Genomic DNA, 23,971 nt, shown 5'->3' on the forward strand with positions numbered 1-23,971 from the left:
ATGATCATGATTGTGTGGTTTACGAGAATAGCCGTTTGTCATTCCATATTTGCGTCAAAACAGCAATGAGGTTACACATTACGCTATACGTATCATATAACGTCTATTAAATCATAAATTAAAGCACTCTATTTGTCATTGCGATAATTAAAGTTGAGAGTGAATAAAACGTGACAGTTATATGTGTTTTGATTAGATTACATAATATAGTAACACGTTTTCATATTTGATCTAAGCTTGGCTTACCGGTCGGCAGCCGGATGGCTGTCGCTTCGTGTCAATCATAACAATTAGCCGACTGATGCTTGATAAGAATTAATAAAATCTTGCCGCTAGCATTGTCTCTATATTTATAGGCACATTTTATCATCTCACGCCATAATCGCTTCGGCAGATTAAGGAATTGAGCATTGTCATGCTTCTCACATTCTTAGAAAACAATATTTAGTACTCAATTGACTCTATTGATAGTTTCGAATTTAACGATTTAACTCTGAATTCAACTGTAAATAAATAAATGTAGTATGTCATCAGTCCGGCAAGTTCCCGGTCTCTTTGTAGTACCGGTCCCGCTGGATTCCACAGGAACAAAAACAAAGAGATTCTGAGTAACGAATTATACCTGTGTCTTAAGACGCAAAGCAATCATTAGTCAGCTGCCGCCCATTGTCTGTAACCCTTGCTGCTGCTTTAGTAAAATAATAACTTATAATATTTTCGTTAAACATTTGATTGAAGTTTAACAAATTTAATATCAATTAACTGAAAATGTCGCGGGATTGACAGCTTAAATCAACTTCCAGGACCGCTTCCCGACAGTAAATTATTTTCTTCAAAGCTTATCCAAATCGACATGATCAAATAAGTTTGTTTCAATGTCAAGTCAAATTATGCTGGTTCAACTTTAAGCAAAATTGAGGCAGGCACTACAGTAATTTATTACGGTTATCGTCAACGGAGCCCCTGGTAAATTCTCAACTTATTTTATTGTTCCCGTATTTATTGGATTACACTTTTGTTTTGTAAATGGATCCTCAATTTGTATAGCTATTGTAGTAGGACGCTATACCTACGAACAGAAAAGAATAATCATATATTTGCAGAACAATAAAACGTAGTTATGTGTTTGTTAGATAAATCGTATGTTGTGTTTTGTGGAATACAAATCCGTCAAAGCTCGCTTGTGCTTCGAGTGAATTCAGTACAAGAATTCAACGGGATGCAAGATATTTACTGCCTTTCTTCCGTCGACTGTGTATACGACCAGGCACTAATCTTATTGTGCGCAATACGAGCACTACTCCAAGTCGTATAAATTCTTATCTTGAATAAAACTGCATTATTGCAAGATTCATAAGTTGTAACAAGATCAGCGTGTTTCTTTTTCTTGTCTTTATTATTGGCTTTTATATTCCTTTTGTGTCACGTATAGAGAACTTTACTTGTTATTTTAATGACTAGAGTGGTTGTTGTTCCCCTCTTACCATACTTACATATATTTTTTCTGTATAACCTGTCACGTGTTCGAAATAGTAAAGTTACCACAATACCCAAGAATTACCTTTGCTCGTGGCCTTACCTTAGTTGGTTTTGCGGCTATGCAAATATTTCAAGGACCGTCTGTTTGTAAGGCAACTTTAACAATGTCCGAAAGGTCATGTAATTTACACCAAAGTTCTATTCTTCAGTGGAAACACACTTTTCATAGCTTTGTTTTGAGTTCATAATTTCAAAAGATTAATTTCTCTTAAAACCTAGATTTAGTCGTCTGTGTTCAATATAATTCAGCCATTTGTCAAAAATAACTAATATGATACTTTTTTTGTGTTTGTTATATTGGTTTGACTTACATTAGAGAGTATGATCGATACTATGAGGGGAAACGTTACCGGATCTTTATAACGTACTAAAAGATTAACCCACAATTTATGACATACCCTTAACTTCTTATATTTCTACTAATGACCCACCAAAATTTGTCGCCGAAACCGAACATTAGGCTTTGAATTTTTGGAACAATCTTCTTTTTTAGTCGGAATCGAAACTTCGGTCGGTTAAGGTAAAACCTAATTTTCGTTTTCAACTATATAAGCGTCTGTTCGAACTACGTTATCAATAACAGCAGCGGAAATAAATAAAAGATTTATGTTTTGACATCATATCATTGGAAAATGTTTCGTCCCGGTGCACAATTTATTTTCTTGCTTTCAATTCTTGGCTTAGTGACGTTTCAAAGGCATTATACGTTTCCACGCGACTTCTAGGAAATCTATTAGCTTATGATTAAGAGTGCAACAGAGACTGGGTTGAAATAATAAGAGTCATTATGATATAAATTGTAGACTTATGAAAAAGAAAACCTTTTTGTATTTGATTATAAATAGAAGGACAACTTCCTATCAAGTTTTTTTCTATAAAATTAAGATTAGCGTGATTGTTTACAGACTGTAATAACGACTATCAAGAATTTGACGGTTAAAAAGTTTCTGTTGTAAAAATAGCTCCTACTGCGCCCGCTAGGGGCACTGATCATTTTTTTCCATAGCTAGATGGCTGTCAATAGGCGAAAATGGTAGGGAATCGCACTGCAGTTAACTACACAGTTATATGTTACGATAGACGTGTGTTCAATAACGTTTACGAAAGCAATTTAAGACTAGGTAATTTAACAATCTAAAACCAATTTGACAAGAATTGTTTCAAAATGTTTGACCTTATCCTGAAAGGGCCGAGCGTTGACTGATAAATTGACTAACATTAAGCCAATAGAGATCTTTCATTGGATCAAATGGTAATGTGAATTTCTACGAAATAGCTTAGAATACTCACTAAAAAATAAATGTTGAAGCATAAACGTATTACCACAATTTAGTAACATGTCTTCAATTTTCAAACTTGTATTTATATTTTTTTAATATGGTTAGTGGTCAACTTAGTGTTAAAGTTGAAAAAGCCACCCGAAGATTTTTGACATGATTTATCTCGTACATTACGTCTGTTGACTTAATCGACAACAACGAAACCCTCTTTTCTATGGTTTCTTCTGCCCTCCAAAGCACGAGGACATTCAGATACCACTAAGCGGCTATCCATCTATATAATGTCCGTACTATAGCTTGCTTGACCCACTGATCGTTTACCCCATGTTTTGTGCACTCATAAAACTGAAAATTCAATATATTTTTCTATGAAAATAAGGCCAATAATCATATTAATGTGACATAATCAGGTTGCACTACGAATAATAGTGGTAGTTGAATTGAGCAGTCACCTGAAAAATCGGAAAACAGGGTTATTAATAGGCGGTATCCCAATTAGGTCAGACAGTGACGTTCAATATTGTTATATCATTCGCTAGAACACTGAAATCTGATCCAAATATAAATTGCAGTTCATAATTGAACATGTTTCATTTTTCAACTTTTTAGTATAGCTATTGATTTTTATCGAAAGGTTTGAATACTGATACTATTTATGAATCTAGACTAATATATCTAAAAGACAGGTCTAAAGTTGTGTTAATATATTATATAATAAAGACTTCATAAAATCCAGCCATTTCAATTGAAATGGTATATACAAAAACTGTGTCTTGCAAACCAATGTCTAAGACTAGATTTTTTTTGTTTGGTGAATCAATGACTATCAACATTTTATAATAACTTTCAAATCCCACTACAGTATTCAAGCCAATCCAACTGAAATTTACCAATACAATGAGAAATTATCATATAATATTGACGTAGATACACCTTCTGAAATCAATGCTTGATTTATGTAATATATTTTCACCAGCTAATTTACACCTGCGTGGGAGCGTTAACAGATGTGGGCAGATTCCATCATTCCTTAGTAACATTATATCGCGGACATTATTTTTCGTCTATTCAAGTAAAGTAGGTTATGTTTAAAATTATTTTCGTAGAAAACTGGGCTTAGGATATATTGTATTTCAATAAATAATGTGGTAATTGTTATTTATTATATTAAATTGGAACACAGTTGGTGTACGAAAAAATAAATCTCTGTAAGCACTATAATTACGACAAACTACATATATTTCACTCTGTTATGCAAGTTTAGAAATAACAAAGATCAAGTATACGAATAGACAGTCTATGCTAATGCAATCAAGCTCATAAAACTGTGTCCCTGAACGCACAAATCGATATTGTGCATAATTAGTAAATTAATAGGAAATATAGAGCTCGAAGCTCTCTGTAATCTTGAGCAAAGTATCGAAGAAAATCTAGTCGTGACTGAAAATATAATTCGATACACCTCATAAGGAAAACATTCTCAAACGAAAAAGTAATCAGATAAAGGGTAATTAATACTGCACATAGTCTGTAACTTATCACATCAATTAGCTGTAGAAAATCACTACATTTCCAATACGAACTACTTCGTTTCTCTAAACAAATGCGTATCAACTGATACCCTTACAGTGTTTAGCTTTAATTGGCGGTTCCATGAAATCTGTCTTAATTAGTGTATTCATGTATTGTTTAAGTAAATATTACGTGTGGTGTATGTGTTTTGTGGGTGTGGGACGTGTGAAATGGCTCTGTGTGGAGCAGTGGTGCCCCCACACGGAACTGTGTAGTACGACTGTCGAGCAACTCGCTCCGGAAACTATACTTATTGTACGAGCTCTGTTACATCGATTCATATGTTGTTATGATGTTTGTAAATATTATTGACTAGATACTTGTTAATATTTCGTCTTATTTGAGGATTTTAAACTCCCGCGTACTTGTATACGTAATATACTACTGGACGGGGTTTTAAGGTTATTTTAAATTCTTTGTCAAGATACATTTACGTGAATGTATATAAAGAAATTATCACACAAACTTAAAACAAAGGAATACTTTCGATTCTGAGCATCATCACAATCATGTTGATTCATATTATTGAACATTAGATAATCTATATAAAACTGTGACAAATATGTAGAACGTAAACAGATTAATTGGCTACTTAATACATTTTATAAATTTTTTTATTGAACCAAACGACTTGACGCTCTTACAAAACAATCTTCACGTAGATATTTGCTTGTTACATTTTTTATAACTACTTCGACTCTTAATTCCTTTATGCTCCCTCGTTTGCTCACCATAAAACCGTAAGTAATCTTATAACAGGCGATTAACGGTAATTACTTCTTACAACATCTTATTAAAAGCTAAAGCCAAGTCGCGTTATTACTGTATAATCTTACTTTACAATCTCGTAGAAGCTTTTTTACTACGTGAATGCGACTTACCTTTCTATGGGGAGCAACGGACGGTCATTTGTAACAGGGAATCAAAGGTCGGGGAAAGTGTAAATGGTGTTTTTGATTCCGAACTGCGCCTGATAAATGAGGGTCGACTGTCTGTCCCAATGTAATATTAGTTATGGGACGGATCCTTGTCTACAAACGGGATATTTTCACTTAAGAATTTCTGTTGGGTTTGCTGACACATACACAGACAGGACGTTCAATCATCAAAGACCTTATGATATAAATCGCCTTTTATTGTACAGTATTATAAACAATCACACTACCATTAAAACACTAAATCATTTTTAATAATTATGGTAAAACTTCAACAGTTGGCATACAAATATGAATTTAATTTGAAGTCATTACACGTTTCAAACGTTTGATATCCATATATTACATAATCGATACGGGTAAGTCACAACGGATTGTAAACATGACATAATTCCATACACACTAATGTGATTGCTACGTTGTAAATCCAACTAGGTTCTATTTACCAATAGGTCAATTCATAAGAATCATTTGTCAAAGTCAACGACTAGCCGGAAAGAAGTCATTGGTCTTCCTTAACTAGCTCGTTATAAGTTTATAACAAGTTGAATTTTGAATTTCATCTTTCCCAGGTATTTAGATTTTAACCGCTGTGGATGAAAGGGAATTTTGAGTATAAAGTCATGTTTTAATACGTTACTTTGTGGTTCGTACACAAAATGTGGTGTATTATTTTGTTAGGAAGAAACATGAGGAATTTACGAGATCCGAATAAGCCGGGTTCATATTAATAAAGAATTAGCTTGTACGTTGTATTCGGAGAATTTAGCATGTTTACGATTCATGCGTATACGTCAGTATTTACGGATGTGGGGTCGTCAGTTATCAGGATGCGCTGCAGTTAAATAAAACAATGAGCAATCTAAGCCCATATCACTATTGAGGGCTTAAGGTTAAACAATCATTAGATCATTCATCAGTACATCCTACTATAATGAAAGTTATCAGAAAGTCAAATGGAAACTTTGTAATGAGATAATACGTATTACGAATGTTTAAAACTTCTGAAGATAATGGCTTCACCAGTTACATAGTTTACTTACTTAGGTATTAGGTAAATAGTGTCGATCAATTTGGTTAACACAAAAAATGAAACATAATAAGTATTTCTCGGATTGACAACGAAAATAAAAATCACACCAAATTAATCGTCTATTATATCGGCAGGATCGTAACAGACATTAATTCAAGTGACACAATATGATTTGTGTGTGACATATTTAATATATCTTCATTACAAGAGTATCATATCACAATGCGGGAATTGCACACAACAGTGATTAGTCAACTTTATAATTAACTTGACATAATGGACGTTTTAATGCTGACAGCGTGTCGCCACTACACTGGTATAAAATTAATTACTTACTGAAAACCATGAACATAGCCAAGCGACAAATTAATACTCGCATATAACATACATTGATACTGTATATATACAAGTTATTTAACAATAAAGTTTCTATCCCAATTCGATTGCCCTCAAAGAGATGTCAGTTTGATGTTAGGAGCAGGACCTTTTGATGTTGTTTGGAGTTGCCCGCCCACGCCTACGTACTGTATCCGAACGGCTCGAGATTACGTAAAATGGTGATAGATTCTGCGCCACGATTCCCTGCGGGCTCCCGAGATTTCTTATGAACAAGTATTAACTCTCCAACTAACTTTAAGTGGCTCGATAAAAAAGGGTTTATTGACATATACAACACACCCATACAATACGTGTATTACATGAGTTTTGCAAATAGGTAGGCGGAAAATCTAGCGGAATTTCATCTTAACATATCTAAGAACGTCGTCGTAAAACAGGGCGTGGGTATGATGAGTTCGGTTTTAGTTCTAAGAAAACGTACGTAAGAAAAAAGATGTCTTTCTTCCATATAAAAAGAACTCGATAAGCATTCAGTTCACGAATGAGGGGTAGGGACGACTGGGACTCCCGAGTCAGAATTAAGTGTGATTTATTAGTTTTATGAGCCACAGTAGCCTCGAACCGCCTTATTTGCGTGAGTGAACGGTCTACATTTACGATGGCTAGTTTTGACTGATGTTATACTTTACTGTCATTCGCGTCGTCATAAAAAACGTTTAAAAGCAGGACCGTCGATACAGGTACTGAATACATAACTAAGTACACGAACTTAGTAGAATGACTACCCTGGTTTTTCAATTACTCTGTAGAATAATTATGCTAATGTTGATTTATGTATCTCAAGCTATCTTTGTCATTTAAGTACAAAGAATAGTAAAAGGCAGGCTTGCCGCATTCGGTTTGTAATTTGTAGTGATGAAACGTAAATTATAGTGTTCCATCATTGAAAATATTCAGTTATCGTGATCTCGACAACGATCGAGCCCTTCCGGGGTAATAATAGTAATGGGCACGCAAGCTCGCGAAAATAAAATTTGTTGTATAAATCACGTCTCACCTTTCAGTTATTTACTTATCTTATTCTACTGTGAGGTGACTGGAATATTGAGCAACCTTATAGCATACAGCAGCCCTGTATGAAGCGCGCTCCATATTACGAATTGTATTTTTATTATGCATCCTCTTATCCGTTTCTTTAGGATTCGGAAGAGAGATGGCAATCCAGCTTTTATTTTTTCTGTTGGGCTAAGATCAATATACCTACTCAAACCAGCTTTGCAAGTTTTTGCAGTAAAATTGAGTTGTGATTTTTATCTGCGTGTACATTTTTTGTTCCTAGTACTATATAGTAGTAGTTACACTATGTAGAAAACATTTTAAGTCCGTAAACATGGTTGGAACCAGAGCATTTAATTGAATTCCGATAAATTCCACTATAGAGCAGACTATTATAAGTCCCACTATATTTTAAAGTACCGCATCGTTTATTCTATTATACCTGTTAACGTACAATATTAAATTTCAATCAAGTCATATGACGCAATATACGACACATATCCTTGCTTTATTGATTATCAAAATATGGGTCATTCACATCTGTGACGTGCCGATATTGAATTATTTAAATATGAAATACCTGAGAATACTGCTTTACCACCGAAGGATTCTTCGAAAAATTGATGCGCTATTAACATATTTTATTGGAAAATGTCTACTTTTATTTTTTTATTCGTTGTATTTCAGCAACATATCCAAGCTGTTTTTACTAGTCTTTTCATGACAAAAAATATTTTATTAGTAGAAGAAATTGCAACTATTTGATAATTTCTTAACGTGAACTTTCTTGTGTTCCAAGAATTGATAGGAAAAAATGGGAAGTGCTTGAGTGAGCAACTCGAAGAAACTCAATTTTAAAAAAAGCGTTCTACTAAAATAATGTTAGTCAACTCAGTTAATATGGTATACAGTTCACATAATAATATTTGGATAAATACATTTATTGATAACTATATGAATATAATGCATAGTAATTATGTACGCATTGACCACCCACCAATCTGATTGTAATGTTCTTGAGTAGATTATGCTACACTTGCTCGAGTGCCCTCGATGTCCATTCAGCCGCTCTTGAGACGGCATTAGACAATCATCAGTCAATTATTTACTGGACTCCCCTAAACTGAACAATTGACACGGCGGTGAGATTATTACATAATGACGGTCTCAAATATGAATAACACGAACTGTGAAAACCCCAACCAAGTATATACGCTGTATATTCATTTGGCATACAGGTGATATGATATGCACGAAGAATAAGGATATACTACTAATCAGTATCTCAATTCTCTAATACTATCGACTACCGACAACCGGCTAGCTGTCGAAAAATATTGTATGACAATCGGTTCAGCGCCTCTAGCGGACGTCGTAGACACTATTTTGGCAGCACGTTTTAAATGTCAAACTCTCGATGCTCGATTTTTCCAATTGTAGAAAATCGCGCAACAGTAGGTATGTCTACTATTGCTTTCAGAGGAAATCTCAGGACCGGTTTTCATGAAATAAAATGAATTTCAACGCCATCGGAGCAAAGCTGATCACCTAAACTATAAAAAAAATTGTCATATAATATGTATGGATTCAATTTTGTAGAGATATTTAGATTTTAGATACCATAAATATCAATCAAATTAACACTCATCTTATCAATCGTAATAAATTTATCTGTCACTCGTTCACATTCGAATAAGCGTTAGGATAAATCTGACTGAAATTTTGGGAAGGACATAGTTTTATTTTCTAAAATCCAATGCAGTGCATTTGAAACCGCGGTCAAAAAAATAATAAATTACGAGAAATGTTATAATAAATTGTTTAAGAATTAATAAGCTTCAAGTTTTTACTGAGAACATTAAGAAATTCAACACTAAGCCTATTATTATGCGTTGGAGTGAACGAACTGTTACATCTTAATCTTACTTACTATGAATTTCGTAAACCTGAGATGTCTAGAAGAAACATGTCTATTGAAATAGTTAACTTGTTAGTTTTAGTTTTCGCATTCTATAACTATGATCTAATATTTGTCGAAGACTTATGCGAGCATAAATTGATTTGCTAAACCTTTCAATTGAGTGCCAAATAGTTTGTGATCACTGCAAATATGCTTTTACCACTGACTGACTGCCGCAAATTGAGTAACCAATGCAATTCATTCTAATTTTATAGAAACGTATAAAGTCTGTATGTCTGTGACATGCGTTTTTCGTAACGACACGGCATGGTGGTTAGATCCACGAGAGATTATTTTATCAAAAATCAGCTTGTATTAGCAATAGGTTAGAGTAAACTATAAACGTATTTGTTATCCGACTGAATATTTTTTTACAAGGTGTTAATAATATAAGATCTCTAGATAGACCTTTGTTCGTATTCCGTCGCTATTGTTGAGCCTTTTATCAGGTCGGTTTTTGTGTGTCGGATCTAGGGCGCGACGTGATTAACTATCACACATACACTAATTATGTCACACTTGTCATTAAGTGTAGGTACAGAAATTGTTTTGAGTACAGTAACACGATTTTTTATAGTCGTTACAATCGAGTATTGAGAGATTTACGATTATAATGATCTAAAAAATTGTTTCTACAGTAGCGCGATTCTACTGTACTATAGGTACTGTACTGTCGAGTATCGAAAGTTTGACATTTAGAATGTACTGCTAAAATAGTTCCTACGACGTCCGCTGATCAGATTTTCATACAAAATTTTTCGAGGATAGGCCGGTTGTCAGTAGTGTATAGTAGTAGAGAATCGAAGTATAGCACCCGCTTATATGATTTTCAAACAAATTTGTCGATAGCTAGCTCGTTGTCGATAGATGAGAGAAGAAAGTTGCTTGACAGCACATAGGTAAATAGTAGGTACAGTACCTATTATTACTAAGTTACTAACTAAGGAAACTTGGGGGGACTTTTCCAGCAGAGGAAGTGCGATTTCAAACTTTACCGATACAAAGGTGTCGTCTTCGTATCGAGAATATCATATCAAAACTACCCAAGGATAGATAGTCCCTTTTGTATCTAAAGCAAACAATTTACCATTAAAATACATGTAATGCATATTAACAACTATATTTATTCGATAACTCCGATTAACTTTATTATAATAATATGCAAAATATTTATTATTTAAAAATCCAGCGATAGTTAAAATTTCGGAAAATTTGCATATAAAATGATGATTATTTGATATTAGTTGCCTTGCAACTACGCACGAGTATAATAATATTGTTTTTTTTAACTAAATATTATTGCTATAGTTAATATTTAACGGCGACAAACATAAAACAAATAAAAGATATATCCAATAAATTAAACATAGTAACAACCGTTTAAAGTAAACTCATAACAGGTATTAACTATTACATATTTAGTTCCGCTTTCCGTGACCCGCTAGCACTAGTCATGTCGGCACGCTGTTTTCAGTACACAATTCAAATCTGAACAACCCTATTAATGCCATGGGAAATATTTTATCAAGGTCGACTTTATAACCGCCGCTTGTTAATTTATAGTAATTTGTTTCCTTCTTTGTAGACTTTCGATATTGCTTATTGACTTTTTAAGGATTTTATGGCGAAGGTGACGTAATCAGAAGCGCGATTCGCTACCACTATCAAATATCGACAACCGGCTAGCTCGAGAAAATTTGTATGAAAATCCGATCAGCGTCTCTTGCGGGCGCCGTAAGAACTATTTTTGCTGTCCATTTTAAATGTCAAACTCTCGGTACTTGCTAGTGTAATGAGTTCGTGTTGAGTATTTTGCACATTTATGGCACGTTTTACCATCTGTAAAAGGAGTATCCGTTAGCTTATTATTTGGATTTTGAATTTTTTTTTCATACGTTTGCTGTTTTCTTTTATCTTATACATTTGCGAACACTTTATCTCTATGGTTCGAAATGCACAATGTACGTGTAACACATACATTCTACTGATAATAATTAGAGAATAGTTGCAGAAACGATCATCACAAAAAAGTTAAGGTTCTTATGTATACATCTATATACATCACGGCTAACAGAAAAAGCATAATTTTAACTCTTATTTGTAATTTAAAATACAATAACTTTTGTCGCAGCGCACTCGACGCAAACAAAAGAACGTTTAAGAGAATATCTAAAATGTCATGTACACTGTTTATAACTTAAAGATCATTTAATATAAATATTTTCTTTCTAACTTTACTACGATTGTACAATTGTTTTTTACGTAGTATGGTATGTATAAGGACCATAACAATATACCGTAATTACTGTATAAGTGTTGACATCAAATGAAATTGTGTAGGTGAGAATAAAATGGCTCTACCGTATCATTATAAGGCCTTTGTGCGGTAGGAATGCGTAGTACACACGAAACCTATTATAATGACATTATAATGTGTTTAGTTAATCGAGAAATCGGATTACGGAACTTTATCAAACCGCACTTCCCTGGATGAAATACCGGGCCTATTTGAGATATGGGTAGACGTTTTACTGATTTCGGAGTCGGAGATGTAAATGTTTGAAGTAGTTAATTCGAAATAACAGATTTTGCTTATGATAAAAACGTGGCATTCTTCTCATGTGCCTCATGTGTATAGATTTGAGTCTCGTTTTCATACCATCTTCGACCTAAAAAAGCATCATTTACTTTTACGTATTCAGTAAACATTTTCTTTAAGAGACTGTTATAGTATTAAGATAAGCAGTGAGTAGGACCCTTCAGAGATCGTGATACGAATTTTATATTCCCTTACAACGGGACGAAAATACTAAGCAGTGTACCTACCACGATGGTGCGGCTACGTGATATACCTCTCTACTTTACATACTAGAAGACAAGCCATTCATTATGCTTTTTAAGTATTTAGCGGCTCCCGCGAGGTAACCGAGATGTATTATTAAGCCAGCATAGGCAAGGTATATGCGACATTGCGACCTCGGCTTCACCCCGGCCTCGCTTCTATTTCTAACGAAGTCAGCCTTCGAAGGACGTTTCCAGCTCAAAATATCTGATCTAAATGCAAATATGGTTATTTCCACAATGTGCATATATCGCTTTGTTGTTTATGCCCCGGCTGAACTATGTACCTTCAATATTGTGTTGAAAAATTGACTAAGCTTTAGTGTCGTTCATGTATTAAAATGGTCGTTTAGAAACTGGGGCATACGGAACAAATAGTTCAGAATAAATTTTATAAAGCGAAAATTCCAACAACACATCGGCCCGAAAATTTATTCGGTATTCACAAAATTTGTCAAACAAATTTTATATGTGAATAGTTTATCCACTTTATAAAGCTAAATTGATATTATACAAAACACAATATTGATATGGCAAAACGTATTTCGAATTGTAGACGCACTATTTTTCCAGCGAAAACATTCGAAAGTTAAGTGGAGCTTTAAATAAATACTCGTGAATTCAAAACACACTTATTCGTGTCTTCAAACTTTTTTAAATATTCCCCGGACAAAACACAATTCACTTCATACATAGTTAGCTTATGGGCAACTCTTTTAACGTACAAAGCATCATGCTAAGTACCCCACCCTCAAAGACCTTACATGTATAAAAGGGCGAATGTAATCCCTATTATCTAGTCATGACTTTGAGGTATAAAGTGTATAATTTACTAAGTAGGTACGTCTGCTTCGGTCAACGTGCATTTTCGGTTTGTTTAATATTACAGCTACAAGATTTATGTTAGACAGATATATATTTACTTAAAGAGGTCGCTTTACTTTTGACTTAACAAAGCTTATCTACGATGGTCGTAAATGGAAAGGCTAGATAGACATCTATCGGATTTCAACTGAATAAAACATGAACCAAATGCATCTGTATATATTGATTTAGTAAATGTAATGTTGAATAAATTTCATTTTGCTTTGATGTTTATGTTCTTTATGAGCAATAAAATATTTGGAATTGAAGTTACTGTTTTGGCAATCGAATGTACTTACATTTTGAATGTAGACTATATTCATGTCTATAGACCGACATAGATCGGTGATATCTTTATTGGATGTTGATTGAACATTACAAAGTACGCTGTAGTTTTAAACAAAGCTTATCTGCAAAATAGTAAATTATGGTATTTTAGATACACAGAATACATTCGCAGTCCGCAGCTGCATTTGTATCTCATATTTCCAAAAACGACTTATCATCAAACTTCACACCAATTACGGTAACAGCACTTCACAACATGGCATGTAACGTGGCCCTTTAAAAGCTCTAATAGCACGCGAAATTTAAAAAATATCTCCCCATTTGTAGTCTAAAAGAAAGTTTGCAGTTTTGGCAGTTAACTGACATCACAATTTTCAGAGCTCTTAAACAAGATCTAACTTATAAACTTATTTAAAACTCACGTTCTTAAATAATGTAAGTGCTTACTTGATGCTTTACGAAAATATATTTCTTTTTAGCGAACATTATTCTCAATATCGTAATGAAATGGGATTGAAACAGGGTCTCAAACTTTCGCACCATGTTCTGTTTATGCTTTGAAAAGTACATAAAACTAATCCCAACTCTGAAAGAAGACGCCGTCTAAGTCCATGTTTTTTTCGTGACAATCAGTGAGTTATCGATCCGATCGAAGCGTTCTTGCATTTGTAAGAGTAAATATCAGCGCTATGAAACTTAAATTACCCTTGAACTTTCCTCACTGCTAATATTGACTGTAGGCAGTAAGAGCTGAGTTGGGAAATGGTAGAGGCCTAGTTTGTAACCGAGTGTGTTGACTGTGTGTGCATGAATCAAAACTGTGTTAATTAATTAATTTGTTGCCGTGTGTACCACTCATTTTATGCTTGTTTTTCCTCTCCAATGAGAAATGTATAACAATGGTTTGCTTACAGTTGAAAATTTATTCGGTACTGAGTCGTAGACCAATTCATAGGGATTTCTTTTTGATAACTTTAATGAGAGAATACGTTTCGCAAATTTAAATCTTGCATTTCTATGTAAAACATTTTATTGTTGTTATCATACTTTTATAAAAACGAGATTTGTTTGTTCTGAAATGTAATCATAAAGAACTCAGATGCACGTATTAAACTTACATGAAATGTAATTTAATTTAACAATTTAAAAAGGTATTTATGTTACATGTTAGTAATGTCTTAAGCTATTTAAAAAGCTCGCTATAGATGTGGTTTAAAAATTTAAATAAACGTCTCTAGCAAATGACACAGTAGGGTTAATAGAAACAGTGATTGATGAACATATTTTGAACAGAAACAACACTACTGCTTCGCTCAAGTTTAAACAGTAGTTTATCTTTTATTGGATTTTAAATCAAAGTGAAAGTTTAAAGCGGCTATAACCGACAATCATCGCTGAACTCGGAACATTCTAACTGTTCACCCATTGTCTCCACTATCAATAGTAGTTCAAACTTCAATTCTAACGTTGAACTCACTGATAAGACAAACATTTTCAATATAAAGATAAACATTTGATCTTGTTATAGAAATAATAAACTGTTTTCTACGTTTATGACACATTCTTATCACTAAGAATACTAATCAAATTACCAGTTGTTAATTACTTATTTGGGAATAACCCCACGATTTTTTTTAAGTAAGCGTCCATTATTTTGCATTGTACAACATTGCAGAACAATTCGTGTACCTTATTCAATTATTTACAGTGCCGAGAGGCCAAATGTCGCACGCTTAAAAGCACTCGCAAATATTTCAGATATTCTATGATTTTTAAAATAAAATCCAGATTTTACGACATAAATAAAATATGAAGTCAAAGTCTTTAGATTTTTGTTATTTTATCTTTTTGTTAGATAAATTTATCTATATCGTGTTGCTGTGTATATAGTTCCTTACAATATAACATAATAATGCAACCGTTCAAAATATAAGTCTTGAAAATGTTTTCATGCTGCCGTCAAGAAATTTACACGTACGACTATTACTCGTACTTTCTTATACACACAAGTAATTGTACAACTTAACAGATGATTGTCTTGGTACCCGTAAAATCTTGAAAGAGACAGTTATACCTTTCTGCTCTTCACGACAATATGATATTATTGAAGGCAAATGTAACCCCTCACTTATATCTCGATAAATTCAACCAATATGTAATAGAAAAAGGTAGGTAAACCTACCCATGTACAGACCTATAATATTCCTCAACAAACTCAGGTATAAAATCCACACGTGTAGCCTGTACACGAGGCATCCTCATGACCACACAAAATATTTCTTCCCCAGTGAGAATACAAAGTTGTTTGTTTAGAATTGAAAAAGCTGTGTACTGTATGTTAGTAAATAATTAAATTACTGGTACGGAATTTAATATCAACTAACTTACTTACATAACATAGACGTAAATTCTGTAATATTATTTACTGTTTGTAAACAATGATTGACATAGTTATTTCCTCAATATTTGTATTACGTACCTATACATGTAACAATATTGATCATGTCATTGTGTTAGCAAGTTAGTAATAAATTGCGGTTAAACATTTTTTTTTAATAATTGACAGGAAAAAGCGGGACAAACAAGTCCGAACCCAACGTCACGAAATACAAACAGAATTCACTCATGCGCTGTATGCGTGGGCGCTTGATAGCGGCACTTAGTCACAATCATGTCTGTGTCGACGCAAGTGGGTCAGCCATCATATTCGTTCGTTAAGAAATGAAGACGTTGTGTTGGCAATGAACTTGGCAAGTGGAGCGGGGGTGTGTCTTGCAGGCTGCAAGAGCTCAAGGCCGTCCCACCGCATAGCATTGTATTACCCACATCGATTTATCGAGCGGCGCGCGCCGGCCTCTTCGTCGCCTCCCGCTCCCCGGCCACCTCTTTACCCCACTATAAGGTAGCAGACATAGAGCTAGAGCGATCGCGGACTGAAGAATAATAACAACCGACACTCCATACATTAAGTCATTAGTTTGAACGGTTTCTTTTTAAGATCTAAGATTTGGAAGAACAACTCGCTTGAATATTGTATTGAAATTATATTTTCTGGAATTCACAACAACATTTTAAAGAAAAGTTTTCAGCCATAAAATTAAAATTACATTAAATATTAATTAATCTTTTACCTTGACACTTGACCCTGAGCACTTAGTAATTGACTTGTGATTGATGTTTTTCTAAAGTTTTCATAAAATATAGAAGTTTCTCACGCCTCGCCTCAAGAAAAATATAAAATATTTTTTACTGAGGTATTAGAGATTTTCAAACCTTGATTCAAATGATTACATTAGTTGTAGAAATAAATTGAAAATGCTGATTTTAAAATGTAAAATTGTTATCTAAAGTGCTGGTTTTATGAATATTTTATGACGGTGTATCAAGGCAGAGATGGTGATAGATGTAAGGACTAATTGAATAAAAAAATACACACCTGAGATGTTAAGAAAGAAAATCAACCGTGATAAAAAGTAACGCGAGAGATATTCTCAAAACGGATTACGCGAACTTTTAGGGAAAAAGAAAAGCATCAAACTGAAAGTCAACACTGAATAATGAGCTCGTTCATTTCGCGACGCTGAAAAAATATTTGGAAGGCACTGCTTGTTTCTGAGACTTTGTAACGACTAAGTTTAAATGGAATTATTATACCTGCTTGATAAAATCATGCTGAATAATAAAATGAAACAGTAAATCACTTTTTGAGTAAACAAAATACTATGTTAATATTTTTTATTTAGGTATTTTATAATTTGATATCTAGTGCAAGAAGAAGAATTAATTCAAACAATCAATACGAAGCTATTTATTTGTTCGTCATACATTATTTCACTGTAAATCATTATATGCTGACTGAAAAGCCAAGAGAATATATGATAGTGCGCTTAAAGTTTGATAACACTAATAACGGCAGACGTTTATTCACAAGAGGTCTCACAACTCTATCCTCCGGGACCCGAAAATTTAACAGCGCTACATGGCTGTATAAGTTAGCGACGAAACATTGTCATTTCGTAAACTTGTACAGAATGTACAGGCAGGCGAGGTTCCGCAGGGTCTCGGACCTCGTTAGACGGCGCGACAGTCTGCATACAGAGTAACTCTAAGTTAATTTAGAGCATGGACTACTCCCGCGGGGGCCCGCTACTGATCTCCACAAACGTACTTTGATATGCGCCAGTATCCTGTACATACATGAAATTACTCCCGCCATGATTGATGGATGACAACTTTAAGTAGTTTGCTTATGAAGTGCTGAATAGTTTTAAATATGAATTGTATCGTTTGAATAATACCACAGCACTTTAGCTAACAATACGAGCGGATTTCATCCACAGTGGGAATTAATTATGTTAGTCACAAGAAGACTCGAGTACAAAGAGATCCTATCCATTAGTTGATCTTGAATTTGAACTTAGATTTCTGTACCGCATTATAATGTAAGATTTGAATAAACCACTTTGCTCCCAACCCAATAGATTTACTTAAATATGTACAAAACAGAGTTGACATGCTTCAAAAGGACATCAATGTCAACATTATTGATTCAGGACAGGTACACGTAAAAGTTATCGGGAAAGTTGTTCTTCATGTAGGTAATTTTTGTCTAGAAATCCAATAAGATGGTTTCTGGTACGCCCACATGTTATCGTTTGTAAATTGCCTTACAAGTTTACGTGCCCTTTGTATTCAGGCAACGTTGTAAATAAATAGCAATAGAATTTCGCTCAAATTGAAAACTCACGTTATCGAAGCCTCGGGCGTTATGTACAACAAATACGAACTAACCGCTTTAGTGCTATTTGTGCTGTAACTGGCACGTATTTGGTTTGTTGCCTTCCCGAGTTTGATACGCTAACTTTGTGTGTTAACGTTATTATTTAATACTGACATAACTCTATTCGTCTCTCCAAAATAGGTCAGGTTTTGTTATAGTAGGTTCTTTTTCGTAATAATTTGTCAGTTTGATAAACGGACAATCTGCTTTGTTTATAAACGACTCAAGCTACGACAAATAGCTTCTACGAAGTTCCTTTTATTTTTCTGCTCCATGAAACAGGGTTAGCGGCCGCTACCCTCAAAATGATACCGTTCTGTTAATCACCCCTTGTTTTGTGCCACTGATTTGTTGTTGTTACGTTAATTTCGAAGGGTTCTATTTACCTTTTTCCAACAAGTATTTTTAACAAGACAGGCGTTTGTAGTAACAGTAACCCACAGTAACAGATAAGCATGTAAAACATAGCACTTAAAACTATATCTAAGCAGACACTATCGATCAAATGTCAAGTGAAGATGTAGCGATAATATTTCTTTACGGTACACACCGCAATCAATTCAAAAACGCATTACATGGGGTGACAATAACAATTGCCATCAAACAAACATTATTACCGACCGTTATTTTTCACTCTACGCCGACGGTCGGTACCCGAAGCCAACGGTTATGTGTCCCCTGCGGCCGATCCAAGCGGCCGATGAAATAATGATCACACGATCGGCGCCGAGATCGTCGGATAAGCGAGACCTCATCGACAGGTGAATAGAAAATAACCCTTTATTGACTATCTGTTGAGCAAGAAACTATGCGGATATCTTGGAGGTGCTCGCACTTAACATTTCATGCTTCATCAGATTTCCGAGAAACTTTACCGATTTTAAACGAAAATTTCACTTTAGTGTACCTTTTCATGTCGAGAACGTTGTTATGAAAGTAAAACTTAATCCGAGCACGAAATACCTCGCTACATAACGTTGATGTTTTCATTTAACTTTGTAGTGCAGCGTTTGAATAGTCAGTGGAACATTTCAATAAGACAGTGACGTTTGACCTCCCTCTTAGTAATGTGCCTCGGGATGAATACCTGTGTCATTTAAAAATAGATACCTACCGCCTTCAGATTTAAGATAGAAATAGTCGAAAGTAGAATCGTTGTCAATATCCGAGTGAGTTTGTCTGTCATCTCTAATATTTGAATCTATAGATATAACGTTTAGTTATAAATAAATGTATTTGCAAACGAGTAGATCTAAATCGCATTATTTATATAGCGACATAAAAAAAATGTTACCTTCAAAATTATAGTAGACCATACAATTGTTTTCAAAAAGTATCTTCTAAGTTGCAGTGTTTGCGTTTCGAGAAGATATTATCACCTAAGGAGGCGTGTCTACGAGCAATAAAGTAATTGATTCAGTTATCAGTTATCAACCCTTAGACTCAAACAGTTTTTTATTTCATTTGTATTCAAAACATATGATGAGCCGGCCATATACCAGCCAATCTCATGGATAGCGTCATTACCTTTACAATCCACTCATGTTCCAGGCTTTGATTGTGATTGATTTACCATTTCGACGTCGGAGTATAACTCTTTTCGTTAAAAACCACGTAATGGATTCAAGTACGACACGCAACGAATCCTATCCATCTTCTGTTAGAAAGCTTTTTTGTAAAACAAATACGTATCATATTTGTAGCGTGGGTGACGAAATGTGTGTGATATTGATATTTCCTTTATTTCAATTTTAATGGACATGTCCGTTAAAAGGATAGTTTTATATTTTGTTAAAAGTATTTAGCAGTTTTCGATGTAGCTTGTAGTAGAACTATTAGTGTTGTGTATTATTTAGATTTAATTGTATAATTTTTTTGACGGACGAGTTCCGAATAACACCCCTTTACGGGCATTACAATAAATGACTCTATCGTCGTAACAAAAAGTTTCACGGCTCCCGCTTTATCCAATTTTATGTTGCGGGCACTAAGAGCACCCTTCAATCAGTTTCTTTTATTCAATACCGTTGAATAAATCGAAGGACGTACGTGCTTACGAGCATACAAATGTCCGGATAAACGGAACAATTCGTGCAATCTTGAAGCGAACCAATATTATAAACACTTCGGATTTGGCAGCTGTTAAAATTTTCTTTATCAAATAAAGATTTTGCTCCCCTCTAAAGTATTAATTACAATTCTAAGTACGACACAGACGTATAAAATAATTGGACTAAGATTAAGTGTCTCAATTAAGACAATCTTAGTGTGGGTCCGTTTTAAAAGAAAAATAAGGATATTTATTTTCCTAGAACGTGAGGTTTATTTATCTGTATAAAATACGAGTACCGACGTTTTACCGCAGCTAAAGCAATATGAAGCTGTTTCTTTAAAGTACATTCCTTAGTTGAGATAGAGGGGAGCGAGCTTGTAGTCACGAGAAAAAATACCAAAGAAAAGTCGATTGATCCGATTTCCAATTACGCTTCTCCGTAAAGCTAGGGAATAAAAACATGCACTGATATCGTTTTACAGAAGAGTTTTGCAAGGAAGGGAATCGATGAAGTAATTTCTACAATACGTGTTCTGTATAAAGCAACTATTTAATACCAAAGTTGTAACTCAAAACCAGCCGTATTGTCTTAGTAATTAATTAATCTCCACGCTATCGTAACTCTATGAAAGCAATACATTATCAGGGTAGGAGTAATTCTGTAGAATTAATATAGGAAAACATCCTCACAGAAATCGTATGTTACGCTGCCGTTTATCATATTAACACTATAACGAGGATACATTGTTAGTCTATGAGCCAATTAGCATGCGAAACGATATAAAGTAGTTAAATAGAGGTACATGTTACAGAAATATAAGGGTGTTATTAAAGAAAATCATTACTCTGGTAAATGTCCACTGATTACACAAAATGTTGAACATTTATATGACGAGACAACAATCTGATTTCCGCTCGTTATAGGTTTGATTGTCACAGTATTAACGGGGTGCAGGCGACATCGCGTGTAGTCACTATTCATGCTACAGTAATAAACACACCATCATATTATTAATGCCTTTCTTTCGAATAACAATAAAATTAACCATAAAATAAACATAGAAACTTACGTAATAAGTTATTAAACAAAAATTTACTTTCGAACATCAAACCGTTGCTATGCCACAGTTTTCTTTGCATTTTTAAACTGTAAACTATTTCGCGACTTCAGACCCAATATACACATTGTTGCTAAAGGTTTTACTAGTTTGTAAAGCAACACGTTTCAGTGCCGCATGAAATATTTACAACTCACAAATATTTTATTCTACTGAAAACGAAGCGCCGTTTTACTGCTTTTGTAGACCGCAAAACAAAAATATGGCTACAACACATAATAAACTATCACCGACAAGGTCAAATTTTAATATCATGATTTAAACTAGTAAATATTAATCCCCAAATTAGAAATTCTAATCTTCACAATTTCCAAAGTCATCTGCATAAAGGTGAATAGACTTTTAACCGATTAAATTTAATATTATTTTCTGTTTCAGGTACGACCGCAACAGCATATCGAGTAACACTAGAAATGTGTTTTAATAAGTACCTTATCAAGCTGGCGGACTACTTCAGATTATACTCAGATACTTCTCGTTAGAGATCGACTAAATATAAAGTTCAATATGATTAGCAACATGAAGATCGTGTTTACCAAGCTGTTACTGTGCCTGTTTGTGTCGAACGCGTGCGCGCGGTCATGGGCGAATCATCACGACACCACCACGTCTACGACGCAAACGACACCCACTACCAGTCCTGTACCTAAGAATTTCCATAATGACCCACTTATCGTCGAAACCAAAAGCGGTCTTGTTAAAGGTTACGCTAAAACGGTTATGGGCCGTGAAGTGCACATCTTCACCGGCATTCCCTTTGCAAAAGCTCCTTTAGGACCTTTAAGATTTCGTAAACCAGTCCCAATTGACCCGTGGCATGGAGTACTTGAGGCCACAGCGATGCCAAATAGCTGTTATCAGGAAAGGTACGAATATTTCCCAGGTTTTGAGGGAGAGGAAATGTGGAATCCGAACACAAACATTTCAGAGGATTGTCTGTATCTGAACATTTGGGTGCCGCAACACTTGCGGGTGCGTCATCATCAAGATAAGCCTCTTACCGAGAGACCGAAAGTGCCAATACTCGTGTGGATTTACGGTGGAGGCTATATGAGTGGTACGGCAACACTCGACATATATAAAGCGGATATAATGGCTTCTTCCAGTGATGTAATAGTCGCGTCTATGCAATATAGAGTTGGTGCATTTGGATTTTTATATTTGAATAAATATTTCTCCCCGGGCAGTGAAGAGGCTCCGGGAAATATGGGACTCTGGGATCAACAGTTAGCTATTCGGTGGATTAAAGATAACGCTCGTGCCTTTGGTGGTGATCCAGAATTAATAACTCTATTTGGTGAATCCGCCGGCGGTGGAAGCGTTAGTTTGCACATGTTATCGCCAGAGATGAAAGGATTGTTTAAAAGAGGCATACTGCAATCTGGAACGTTTAACGCCCCGTGGAGTTGGATGACGGGAGAGCGGGCTCAAGATATTGGAAAAGTTTTAGTAGACGACTGTAATTGCAATAGTAGCCTCCTAGCGGCCGATCCCAGCCTAGTTATGGATTGTATGCGAGGCGTAGACGCTAAGACAATATCGGTTCAACAATGGAATTCATATACTGGAATATTAGGATTTCCCTCGGCGCCAACAGTGGACGGTGTGTTTTTGCCGAAAGATCCAGAGACAATGATGAAAGAAGGCAATTTCCATAATACTGAGGTACTTCTGGGAAGTAATCAAGACGAAGGTAAGTTTTTGTTGTCAACTTCGTAATTACCTGCCGCGGTATACGCGCTTCTTTTTATTTATAACAGTACTGCTGATAGTATACTCATAATGGTTTACCATAAGGCCTATAAATATGCATATAAATCATTTACTGCATCACAATTTTCTTCAAACGGATATTCATGCCGCAATGTAAATAAAAACATTACAATCGTGTTACATCGCATGTCAGACATAACAAACATAAGCGCTGTCAATATTTTGACACACGTGGTGCGGTTTCGTGATGTAGCGGAAAAAGTTACGCACGCTACAATAAAAAGCACGAGTAGAAATAGTAGACATTTGTACGAGACAGTTTAAAAAGCTAACGAATAAAAGCTTAAGAGCGGCTTATCAATATTTGGTGTAGAATTCGAGGTCGTTTGTGTCTAGGATCCGTACGGCGTACACGTATCGGCGATGTAGCGGGGTGACGCGCCTGCGCAAATCTATGTAGACACAACAACAACACGCTGTAGATTTCTAGCCGTACTACCAGGTACTACAGACTCGCCCACGTAGCTGGGCGCCTCCCCCCGCCCGCGGCCCCCGCGCCTCACCCCCAAGCTGTTGCTACGCACCCCGCCTTTCGAGGAG

The 23,971-nt window shown here is 35.0% G+C and overlaps 1 protein-coding gene across 1 annotated transcript in view; it reads left to right on the top strand.

Moving 5' to 3' along the window:
- The window catches only part of LOC142973654 (acetylcholinesterase-like), a 45,906-nt gene that overhangs the window by 3,706 nt on the left and 18,229 nt on the right, over positions 1 to 23,971 (top strand). The window contains exon 2 of the mRNA XM_076115598.1: positions 22,037 to 23,351. Coding sequence (XP_075971713.1) covers positions 22,166 to 23,351 — 1,186 coding nt within the window. The 5' untranslated portion in view covers positions 22,037 to 22,165. The remainder of the gene's footprint in view (positions 1 to 22,036; positions 23,352 to 23,971) is intronic.

This window comes from Anticarsia gemmatalis, chromosome 6 (assembly GCF_050436995.1).
Source record: "Anticarsia gemmatalis isolate Benzon Research Colony breed Stoneville strain chromosome 6, ilAntGemm2 primary, whole genome shotgun sequence".
Taxonomy (NCBI): Eukaryota; Metazoa; Arthropoda; class Insecta; order Lepidoptera; family Erebidae; genus Anticarsia; species Anticarsia gemmatalis.